Source organism: Eumetopias jubatus, unplaced genomic scaffold (genome assembly GCF_037043125.1).
Source record: "Eumetopias jubatus isolate StellerSeaLion01/CBP00866 unplaced genomic scaffold, mEumJub1_p1.0 scaffold_12, whole genome shotgun sequence".
Taxonomy (NCBI): domain Eukaryota; kingdom Metazoa; phylum Chordata; class Mammalia; order Carnivora; family Otariidae; genus Eumetopias; species Eumetopias jubatus.
This window is the reverse complement of record NW_028274818.1, coordinates 90,530,479-90,543,003: the sequence shown is the minus strand read 5'-3', so window position 1 is coordinate 90,543,003 and position 12,525 is coordinate 90,530,479. Positions and strand designations below refer to the sequence as shown.

General features: G+C 43.9%; 1 protein-coding gene across 2 annotated transcripts in view; it reads right to left on the bottom strand.

Moving 5' to 3' along the window:
• Positions 1 to 10,147: 10,147 nt before the first annotated feature.
• The window catches only part of LCMT1 (leucine carboxyl methyltransferase 1), a 65,746-nt gene continuing 63,368 nt past the window's right edge, over positions 10,148 to 12,525 (bottom strand). Inside the window, exons 10-11 of one of the 2 annotated variants that reach the window (XM_028110200.2) lie at positions 12,058 to 12,155; positions 10,148 to 10,376 (exon numbers count right to left, since the gene is read on the bottom strand). In XM_028110200.2, the coding sequence (XP_027966001.1) occupies positions 10,354 to 10,376; positions 12,058 to 12,155 (121 nt within the window). In that variant the 3' untranslated portion in view covers positions 10,148 to 10,353. Of the gene's footprint in view, positions 10,377 to 12,057; positions 12,156 to 12,525 lie in introns of those variants that run through there. The other variant, XM_088029055.1, reaches the window with a different exon arrangement.

Sequence of the window (12,525 nt, the reverse complement as noted above, 5' to 3'; positions counted from 1 at the left end):
GCGGGGCAGTTCTTCTAGTCTGGGCTGACTTGGTGGATCTCATCTGGACTCTCCTGAACATCTGTGATCAGCTGGCGTGTTGGCTGGGGCCTGCATCTAGGGGGGGCCCCATCTGGGCCAGCTCATCTCTGCTCCATGTGGTCTTCCCATCCCACAGGCAAGCTGGCTTATTCACACCTTGGTCACCACAGGGTTCCTCTGCAGCAAGAGAACCCCAGTGCACGAGCATCTTCAGGTTGCTGCTTGCGTCCTGTTTCTTATCCCATGGGCCAAAGCGAATTGCCTGGCCACTCCCGATTCAAGTCGTAGAGATTCAGGAAGGCTTTACGACCCTCCTCTGTAACAGGCCACACCGCACCACCCACACCAAAGCAAGAGCTGCTGCCCTTCGTGACTTTGTCCTAGACTTGGTTTCCTGTGATGCTCCTTCTAGCATGCTTTTGCCAGGATGTTCCAAGAGCCCCATTCCCTGACTCTCAATCCCCAAGGACCAGTCCCACCTCTCACTCCCTCAATGGCTCCCATCTCCTTGCAATCTCTAAATTCTCTCCCCTCTGCACTCTGGAAGCCGTGATCCACCCTTCAGGGTTCAGACCTCCAGCACTCAAACTCATCCACAATTGGGAAACAACGGGTGGGTAAAACCAGAACAATGAGCCTTACCCAGTTCTCAGAGCTCTCCCAGGTCACTTTATTACTAAATCACTAAGTTTATAACAAGTTCTCTGTTTGCAGACAGGGCAAGGCGATCTCTCCCCCATTGAGCTTAGCCAGGTTTTGGATCTTTTTTTTAATAAAGATTTTATTTATTTATTTTGACATAGAGAGAGAGAACACAAGCAGGGAGAGTGGGAGAGGGAGAAGCAGGCTTCCCGCTGAGCAGAAAGCCTGATGCAGGGCTCAATCCCAGGACCCCAGGATCATGACCTGAGCCGACGGCAGATGCCCAACGACTGAGCCACCCAGGTGCCCCCAGGTTTTGGATCTTGTTCTCTTTCTCTCCAGGGGTTCAATGGCCATTTGAGGTCTAGCCTGGAGAGGTGCCTCACTTAAGCCATACTGCATTATTGCAGGAGCTGTTGGTCCTGGAGCCATCTCCTCCCCCAACCCCCCCCCCCCGCCAGCCCACCCACGCATTTGGATCTTTAAGCTGACAAACGTTAAGTAACAGCCTACCAAGTGTCACCATATTCATAACCTACTGGGGTGACCATCATTCAGGATAGTGCCTGAGTTCCCCCCTCAACTGAATTCCAAGCATGTTTACCTAGAGTAGCTATAAATCAAAAGCCTTGATAAGGTAGGATTACATCATCCTTCACACCATGACTATTGAGTCATCAGAGCACTCAATTAGCACGGTAATTATATTGGTTTATTTATCTGTTCATCGGCTTCACTCTCAGTGCCTGATACATAGAAGGTGCTTGATAAATACTTGTGGAATGCCTAAGAGTGATGACAAGCTCAGGGAAGGACCATGAAAGACAAAGAAGGTGCTGAGTTCCAGCAACAGGGGATGTTTACACAGGGTAATGGGGGAGAGCTTTTCTGGGGAGGTGATGTTCCCTCTAAGCTTCAAGGGGGGAGGCTGAGTCAGGAAAGGGAACAGCAGAGGCAGAGTCTGGGCAGGTTAAGGGAAAGAAGGCAAGGCTAGGAGTGTCATAGGCAGGAGGAAGATGGCGTGGGAGACGGGAGGAGGGGTCAGACCACATAGGGTCTTGGGTCTTGTGGGCCAGGGGAAGGAATTGGATTTCATACCAAGGGGAAGAAGGGTCCTTGGGGGCTTTAAGGGGGGGTGTGTGGTCGTGAAATGGTCCATTTTATATTTGAGGCAACTACCTCGGAATGAAGCTCTGCCCCTTGTACAGGCTCTTATACTTTCTTATGAAGACCTTAGCCCCTCCACCTGGCTGGCTCTTCAAAGCATTTGCATCTGGACCACTCGGTCAGTTTGACCTCCAGGTCTTCGCTGAGGGTTCTGACCTCAAACTCACTGCTGCGGAATCTTGTATAAAATGTCCGGCTTTCAAGAACAATGCTTAGGCACATCAGTTCTGCAGGCCTCTCTCACTGTCCCGATTGTCTAACTTCTACTCTTGAATTGATCTAGTGTCCCAGAGATGTAGAATTGGACTGCACTATTTTGGCCCCATGGAACTTCAGTATTAAGGCACAGGCTCATGCCAAAGGGTCCTGGGGCAGCAGCTGCACACCCAGGCCCCCAGCATTCACAGAGATCTCACTGAAGATGCTCTGGAGAAGCTTCTCGGGTCTCCATGGAGGAGGAGTTGTCCCTCTCTTGAGTATGGAGGCTGACTGTGATTTTATTGAAACTGGAGCATGTTTCCATCCCTGTGAGGACTCAGGAAAGTCAGATTTGCAGCCTGCTTCCAGTACGTGTGTGAACAATAAAATACGCACAACTCAGGGCCTTTTGTAATTTGTTGAGCTCATGTTCCACTCTCATATTTATTTTTGCCTTTTGTGGTGATGTAATTCTATTAACCCTCTCAATTCCTTTTGTGGAACAAGGAGGGACATAAAAAAGAAAACAAAAAAATACAAAAATACAAAATTCTTTGCCCATGGCAGGCATTTTATTCATAACCATCTATACCTCCCCCCACCCAAAGAAAGCAAAAAAACTCTAAAGTGAAAATACAGTTTGATTCTGCTTTGAACTTCGTAAATTTTGTGATATTGTGTAAAGATATTCTCTGTGCAGCACAGCAAACACAATCAGAATGACTCCACATTGGGTGTCTGATGACCTAAAAGCTTTCCAATCTCTTTCTCTCTTGCCCATCTTGGATTACAAAAGCTGGAAATCCAGATATTCTGTTTGCCAGCCCCTATTGCAACTAGACCAAGTTCTAGGGTGGCCAGATTTAGCAAATAAAAATAAGGGACACCCAGGTAAACCCGAATTTCAGATAAGCAACACACAATTTTTTTATGTAAGTATGTTCCATGTAATGTTACTTATACTTTAAAAATTCTGTGGTGTTTTCCTGAAATTCAAATTTAACTAGGCACCCTGTATCTTATTTGGCAATCCTACCCAGTTCCTACCATGAGATATAGGGGAAAGAATATTGGAGCACATTTGGAATAATTTTATTCTGGATAAAAAGACAGAGACCACTGAAGAAAAGACCCATCTTTTACTACCAGGAATGCAGCTGTGATGCCTGGCAGTCTAGCAGCTACTTTATGATCATAAGGTAACAAAGAAAAGATTAAAAGTCAACATCTTGATGAAGACAGAGCACAGAGAGCTAACTGAGGTCTTTAATGATATTCTTCAATATTTTATTACTGAAACTGAAAGCATTCTAGATACCCACCGGTGTTTTGGTGGGTTTGGGTTGTTTGTTTTTTGTTTGTTTGTTGCTTGTTGTTAGTAGCCATTTCTGCTACTAAATACTCAAAAGTCTGACTAAGAACTCTAATTTTGGAGAAAAAGGGCTACTCTTCCTCAATGACATCTAGGAACAGATCCAATCTCATAAATGTGGAAATTTATCAGGAATACATGAGTAAATGAGGCTGCAGGGTAACCACACCCTTAACAATAGTGATGGCAGGGGATTTTCCTGTGTTGTTATGGGCAGGGGTAGAGGGGATACATATAATGCAACAGTCAAAAGCACAAGTTCTAGGGGTGCCTGGGTGGCTCAGTTGGTTAAGCGTCTGCCTTCAGCTCAGGTCATGATCCTGGGGTCCTGGGACCAAGCCCCACATGGGGCTCTCCACTCAGTGGGGAGCCTGTTTCTCCCTGTCCCTCTCCTCCTGCTCTTACTCTCTCTCAAATGAATAAATAAAATCTTAAAAAAAAAAAAGAAAAGAAAACAAAGAAACAAAAAACCAAAAGTACAAGCTCTACAGCCAATCTGCCTGGCTTCAAATCTACTTCTATCATTTATTGGCTATATGACTTTGGACAACTTACCAAATCTCCATGTGCCCTTATTTCTCCATCTAAGATGAGGATGAAAACAGAACATGACATAGACACGTTATAAGGACAGGATGAGTTAATACAAGTAAAGCAATTAGAAACACAAATATATAATCTATTAGTAATCCCGGATAGCATGCAGGCATGCTCCCTCACGCGTGGCTGATCATCTAGCCAATGGCGCTGTTCCCTCACCTCTGTGTGACATTTCCTCAGGAAAGCTTTCTTGACCAGCCTACAATGGCTAAGCTGCTTCAGTTACGTGAATCTGTGGCTGTCCCACATGTTTGCCACGCTGGATGGCAAGTCATGTTTAACTGTGTCTTCTCAAGAAGAATGGAAGCTCCTGAAGGGCATGTGTCATGTGTGTCCTGCTGGTCTTTTGTTGAATATAGTAATAAAAGGTTGATGGAAGGAAGAAAGGGACAAGGAAGTCTGCATTGGGTATGGACCGTGAGGGTGTGCTGTGGAAATGAAACCCAGAAAAAGCACAATCCAAAGATAGAGACAAGAGCATTACCTAAGGCCTGGTGACGGTCAGCTGGAGAGTAAGACTATAAATGCAGGATGAGGCTCCATCCCAGCATGCTCGCCTTGCCGGCCTTCGACTGTGGGGGCGAGGTGCTCAGGACCGGGGTGGACCAGCTCAGGGTAGCATACAGGAGCACAGGAGGTTGAGAACAAAGGCCCAGAAGCCCAGGTGTCAGACAGTGGAAGACCAAATCAGGGGGCAGTAGGGCCAGGGAGATGGACATGAGAACTCATACTGCTTGAAAGAGAGCAACAGAATGCGGCTACCCAGTCGATGAACAGAACAAGAAAAAGCAGAGAATCAATGACTCTGAGGATGCTGAGTGGAGTGGGGAGTTTACTGGCAGAGAAGGCAGAGCTTCTAAAGAAGAGCTATGTAGGAGGTGGAAGGGATGTCGCTGCTTTTAGGAATGCTGAGTTTGCGGAGCCAGTGACTCAGTCACTTAAGAGGAGATGTAAGATGCTCACCTGGAAAAGCAGTCCAGGAGGCACAAAGCAGGAGACAAGCTCTGGGAATCAAAAGCTTATGGTGAAAACAACCAGATAGAAGATCAAGATGGAAATCGAGGACTTGAACAAGCACTGTAAACAAATGGGACCTGACAGACATCTACAGAACATTCAACCCAGCAACAGAACACTGCACGTTTTTCTCAGGTGCACATGGAACGTTCTCCAGGATAGACTATATGTTAGGCTACAAACGTTAATCTTCATACATTTTTAAGAGACTGGGATCATAGAAAATATCTTTTCCTGGGCGCCTGGGTGGCTCAGATGGTTAAGCGTCTGCCTTCGGCTCAGGTCATGGTCCCGGGGTCCTGGGATCGAGTCCCACATCGGGCTCCCTGCTCCTTGGGAGCCTGCTTCTCCCTCTGCTTCTCTCTCTCTCTCTCTCTCTCCCCCCCCCCGCTCTGTCTCTCATGAATAAATAAAATCTTTAAAAAAAAAAAAAAAAAGAAAGAAAATATCTTTTCCTATCACAAATGGAATGACACTAGAAGTTACCAGCAGAAGGAAAACTGGTAAATTCACAAATATATGGAAATGTTTAACCAATGCACCACAAAAGAAATCAAAAAGGAAATTAGAAAATACCCTTAAATAAGTGAAAATGAAAACACAGCACCCCAAAATGTATAGAATGTTGCAAAATAAGTGCTAAAAGGGACATATACAACTTTATACAAATACATCAACAAGATGTGGGGCGTCTGGGTGGCTCAGTCAGTTAAGCGTCTAACTCTTCTTTTTTCTTTAAGATTTATTTATTTCAGAGAGGGAGACAGAGAGCACAGGAGGAGGGGCAGAGGGAGAGAATCTCAAGCAGAATCCATGCAGAGCACAGAGTCAGATGTGGGGCTCAACCTCACAACCCTGATATCATGACCTGAGCCGAATCCAAGAGTCAGATGCTTAACTGACTGCGCCACCCAGGCACCCCTAAGTGTCTGACTCTTGATCTCAGCTCAGGTCTTGATCTCAGGGTCATGAGTGCAAGCCCCCAAAAAAGAGAGAGAGAGAAAATATATTTTTAAAAAAAGAAGACCTCAAATCAAAAATGTACATCTTAAATTTACATCTTGAGGAACTAGAAAAAGAACAAACTAAACCCAAAGCTAACAGAAGGAAGGAAATAAGATTACAGCAGAGACAAATGAAATGGAGAACAGAAAAAGAACAAAGAAAATACACAGAACCAAAAACATATTCTTGAAAAAGATCAACCAAACTGACAAACCTTTACTATACTGATAAAAAAAAGAGAGGCTCCAAATGACTAAAATTGGAAATGAGAGTGGGGACATTACTAATGATTTTACTAATTGTTACTAGTGATTTCTGTAATGATTTTACAAAAATAAAAAGGATTATGAGAGTACTATAAACAACCGTATGCCAACAAGTTGAATAACCTAGAAGAAATAGAGAAATTCCTAGAAACCCACTAGTTACCAAGACCAAATTTGAAGAAATAGAAAAGCTGAATAGACATATAAATGGTAAGGATATTGAGTTAGTAATTTAAAACCTCCAAACAAAGAAAAGTCCGACCAGATGGCATCACTGGTGAATTCTACCAAGCATTTAAATAAGAATTAACACCAATCCTCAAATTCTTCCAGAAAATTGAAGAGGAGGGAGCACTTCCTAACTCAGTCTACGAGGCTAACATTACTCTGGTACCAAAGCCAGACAAAGACACCATAAGAAACCTACAGACCAATATCCCTTATGATTATTGATGCAGAAGTCCTCAACGAAATACTAGCAAACCAAATGCAGCAGTGCATTAAAAAAACCTCATGACCAAGTGACGTTATTCCTGGAATGCAAGAATGGTTCAACATATTAAAATCAATAAGTGTAATACACCACAGTAATAAAATGAAGGGGAAAACCACATATTCATCTCAATTGATGCAGGAAAAGTATTGGACAAAAAATCACATCCTTTCATGATAAAAATGCTTAACAAAATAGGAATTTAAAAAACTACCTCAACATAATAAAAGCTGTATATGAAAAAACCCACAGTTAACATCACACTTAATGGGGAAAAACAAAGCTCTTCCTCTAAGATCAGGAAAAGACAAAGATGCCCATTTTTGCCACTTGTATTCCACAGTTTTGGAAGGTCTGGTTGGGGCAATTAAGTGAGGAAAAGAAAGAAAAGGCATCCAGATTGCAAAGGATAAAAGAAAATTGTCTCTATTTCAAATGACATGATCTTATAAATAGGAAATATGCCACCAAAAAACCTATTAGAATAAACAAATTCAGCAAAGATGAAGGATACAAAATCCACACACACAAATCAGTTTCATTTCTATACACTAAAGATAATCCAAAAAGCAATTTAAAAAATTCCATTTGCAATGGAATAGCATCAAAAAGAACAAAATACTTGGGAATAAACTTAACCAGAGACTAAAGACTTGTGCACTGAAAACTATAAAATATGACTGAAAGAAATTAAAGGTGACGACATGAAGCGGGGGGGAAATCAGAGGGGGAGATGAACCATGAGAGACTATGGATTCTGAGAAATAAACTGAGGGTTTTAGAGGGGAGGGGCGTGGGGGGATGGGCTAGCCCTATGATGGGTATTAAGGAGGGCATGTATTGCATGGAGGATTGGGTGTTACACGCAGACAATGAATCATGGAACAGTACATCAAAAATGAATGATGTACTGTATGGTGACTAACATAAAAAAATAAAAAAAAAGAAATTAAAGACGACTTCAATAAGTAAATGGGAAGACATCCCATATTCATGGATAGGAAGGCTTAATGTTGTCAGGTTATTACTACCCAAACAATCCACAGATTCAATGCAGTACCTATCAAAATCCCAACAATGTTTTTTGCAGAAATAGAAAAACCCATCCAAAAATTCATATGGAATCTCAAGGAACCCAGATAGTCAAAACAATCTTGAAAAAGAATAGAGGTGGAATTCTCATGCTTCCTCACTTAAAAACTTGCTACACAGGTACAACAGAACAGTGGCATAAAGACAAATAGACCAAGGGGATAGAGAGCCCAGAAATAAACCCTCCTGTATATGGTCAAATGATTTTTGACAAAGATGCCAAGACCATTCAGTAGGCAAAGAAAGGACAGTCTCTTCCACAGAGTGCTGGGAAAACTGGATAGATACATGCAAAAGAATGAACATGGAGCCTTACCTACCATGTACAAAAATTAACTCAAAATGTATGAAAGACCTCAATATAAGACCTAAAACTATAAATATACAAATGGCTAACAAGTATTTGAAAAGATGCCCAAGGTCACCAACCATTAGGGAACCACAAAACAAAATTACCTTGAGATTCTATTCACACCCATTAGAATGCCTATTTGCAAAACAAACAAACCCAGAAAATAGCAGGTGTTGCAAGGTTGTGGAGAAATTGGAACCTTTACATTAACTGACAAGAATGCAAAATGGAAAACAGTATGGAGGCTCCTCAAAAAATTAAAAACAATTATCATATAATCCAAAATTCCACTTTGGGGATATACACTAAAAAGAATTGAAAGCAGGAACTCAAACAGGTATTTGTACACCAATGTTCACAGCAGCATTATTCATGGTACCCAAGAGTTAGAAACACCTAAATGTCCTTTGATGGATGAATGAATAACCAAAGTGTGGGAGGAGGGAGGCTGAGGGAAGAAGAAGCCTATGATGACCCATGAACACCAAGTCCTGGGCTTCCAGGAAGAGGAGGAAGCACTGGGCACAGAGAGGAGGAAAAAGTCCTGGGATCGAGCCCCACATTGGGCTCCTTGCTCAGCGGGGAGTCTGCTTCTCCCTCTGCCTGCTCTGCCTGCCGCTCCCCCTGCTTGTGTTGACAAATAAATAAATAAAATCTTTAAAAAAAAATAAGTATCGAAAAGCAATACTCACCTTTCATACTAGTTATGTGCTAAAATTTTCTATTCTATAGTTTTCTAAAATAGTGAACATGATCCACTAAATGGATTCACCATCCAACCACTAATGGCTTGTTGGTCCCAAGGTTTCAAAACCACTGGATTAGTGAATGTTACAGGAGTGTTAAAGACATACCAGTACCAGCCTGAGAGCTTCTCCTTGAACTTCTTAAGACTTGAAAGACCCCTGAAAAGGAAGTCACTTTTTCAGGGGGTGATTAGATGTTATTTCACACTGTATCAGCCAATCCCACCAACAGGCATGCTGTCCCACTCTCTAGAACACTGACTGGGGATTCTACCTGGTGGGAAGATGGGGCCGTCCTCTCTCTAGGAGAGTGGAGGGCCAGGGGGCTTCCTCAGTGCCATCCTGCACACACAGGATCAGGTTCACGGCCCATCAATAACCAGAAGGTTCGTCAGGGGTGGACAGGCCTTACATTTCTGAATCACAGGATAAGCGCCCTGGGCCCTACACATCTGTCTAACTCTGTTAGTATTCTGTAGCTGCCATAACAGATCAGCACAGACCTTGTGGCTTAAAACGCTAATATTCTCTTACAGTTCAAGAGGCCAGAAATCTGGAATCCATTTCACTGGGCTCAAGTTGTCAGTAATGCTGGTTCCCTCTGGAGGCTCCAAGAGTCTGTTCTCCTGCTCTTCCCAGCATCTGGTGGCCACCTACATGGTTGGTTTGGCCCTTTCCCCATCTCCAACGTGCACTGCTCCTCTCTGGGCCCACCAGCACACCTCCTTCTCCTCCCACCCTCCTGCCTTTCCTTGTAAGGACCCTGTGATTGCACCGGGCCCCCCCAGATACTCCTGGGTAATCTCCCCATCTCAAGGTCCTTAGCTTAATCACACCTGCAGACCCCCTTCGCCGTATGAGGTAACACATTCAGAGGTTCGAAGGACAGGAGGGGACATTTTAGGGGCCATCATCCAGCCGGTTGCAATAAACCAAGAAGGATTTAAGCAGGCAGGTCCCGGCCAGGGCAGAGCCAGGAGCCGAGAAGAGCTCTGGCCTCGGGTGGAGGTGAAGGCCCAGGTCAAGGTAAACCCCCACGTGGATGCTGGGGCCCAAGATGAGGCTGACTCAGAGGGAGCAAGCCAAGGCTGGAGGAGGATTCGGGATCTTTGGTTTCAGCTGACGTGGAGGTAAATGAGAGCCCACCCAGGGGAGCAAGGAGTGGAGGAGGACCAATGCAAGGGCGAGTGGCAACAACAGGTTTATTTCAAAGAGAAGTCAACGGGCACAGAAGGTGATGTGACAGCCCTAGGAGCTGAGGCTTCTCAGGGTGTGGGATGAGGTTGGTGGGCCAGGTCTGGCCACCACCCAGGAAACGTGGCCCAGCAACTCTGGGAAGGTCAGTGGCTTCAGCTCCTGGCTCGGCACGGGCCTCCAACTGATTAGTAAGTAATTTCCTTCAAACCTGAGGGAAGGAAACACACAGACGCTGTTAAGAGACTCACTGTAGAGCAGAGCAAGCAGACTAAGGTGGGAGAACAAGGCCCTACCGAACTCCAGGCCCACGGCCATCGGCTTGGGGACACAGGCCACACACCTCCTCACGCAGCTCTGCTCTCCTGCGTGGTAAGAGGTGATCATCCACAAGGAAGCAAGGGGTTGGACGAGGCTGTGTTTACGGGGGTTTTGAAGGGATTCAGAAAGCACTGTCACAGCTTATGGGCTCTGCGGTTAACTCCAGAAGTCTACCCGCTCGGCAATGAACCCCGAGCAAATGCAGAGACGGGACAATTTTTACCTCACATATATAGTACTGACGTCACAAAGCAGCCCCTTACAGAAAAATGTTCCGGGTGTTGTTACTTTATGAAAACCAGAACCAGCTTAATAGGATTACAAAAGAGCTACATTTCCAAAAGTGTGGCAAAGTTGAGTCAATCTGGACATAGTGTCATGACAGAAGTTTTATAATGCCATGAAAATTATGCTCACTGAGCATTTCTCACAGTGAGGGGAAATGGCTGTTAGGATACTTAAGTGTAAAAGATCAGGACTCCAAGTACGTAAGCGCAGAAATTCAATTCTGCTAAAAACAAAACATAGCTAGAAAAAGAGTGGAAGGAAAAAGCTACCATAGCTTATCTCTGAGTGATGGGCACGCAGCTGATTTTTCTCTTCTTCACTGGACTTTTTAGAAGCTTCCAAAGTCTCTATTAAGAATCACATTTTTAAAATTGGGGGTTGTGTGTGGACAAGAGTATAAAATCCCACTAATAAATTCTTTTAAATAAAAAGACAAATTTAAAAGGATTTTGTGGGCTGAACTGTTGGGTAAATTTATAAACTACCAGATGGCTAAGCCCCAGGGGGATGATTAACAGCCTCATGTCAGCATGGAATGTTCGAGCGGGAGGCTGCCCTTGCTGTGTCATGTTCTGTGTTTTGTCTGGGCTCCCTGCCTAAGGCTGTATGTCATTGGACGAGTTTGCAGGACGCCGTCCGCGGGACACCTGAAGGGCGGCTACTCCATTTAAGGTCACACTGGGATCTCAGTCTCCACGGGGCTGGAGAGATGCCCAAGGGAGGACCTCAGAGGAAGCAAGACCCACGTGGGGCAGCTGTAAAGGAGGAAGTGGGTCAAGACCGAGGAAGCAAGTAACACTGAACAAGGGCCATGCTCCCGCCATGGCCCTCCTCTGCCAGGCGAGGCGACTTCACCTTAATCACAGAAGGTAAGGGGAGGAATTTGACCCATAGGTGCATGGGTTTGCTGGAGACACACAGAATGATTTGTGTGCCTGACCTCTAGTAAACCTGGTTATAAGGTGATTCAAAAGACAAAGATTGGTTACTTTTATTAAGATTACTGCTCTAAACTCTCAAGGTCTCTTTCCTTCTAACAGAGGAAATGTCAGAGGAGACCTCTAAAGGGCGGTCAGTTTGTTAGTGCTGGTACACATGATTTATCTGAATGATTCACCTGGTTTCTGTGCTATAAAACCAGAGGATATAACAACTCATTTTCTGCCTATGGCTCTTGGACACATGTGTCCAATACTCTAGTTCTTTCCAGGCATGTCTTATGGAGTTTGGAGACAAAAAGATCCCCATTTCTAGGGCAAATCAACAAAAGTAAAATCACGTACCTAGTGCATGTCCTCCTTTGGTTGCCCAACAAAGGCAGTAATGCTGCATGAGCTGTTCGAGAAGTTCCATTTCATCCAGGAATTCAAGTGACTCTATTCTGTGGAGAGAACAAAAGTAGGACAATATCAAGCTCTACAATTAAAAATGAACATGATGACCCAAAGTTTATGAATATGGAAAGATGTTCATATTATACTAAGAAGAAAGAAGAAGAGAGTGCAATATAGTATGTATGGTGGGGTTCCATTTTATCTTTATTATAAAAATAATACCATAAATAAAGTCAAAAGACAAATGACAAACTAGAAAAAAATTTACAACACAAATGACAAAGGGTAGATTCCCTGCTCTGTAAAGAGTTGTTATATTTCATGAGAAAAACTTTTAAAACTCATTTAAAAGACAGGTAAAAGACATATTCACCGAAAAAGAAAAATAAGATGCTCTCAATCTCATTAAAATACAAT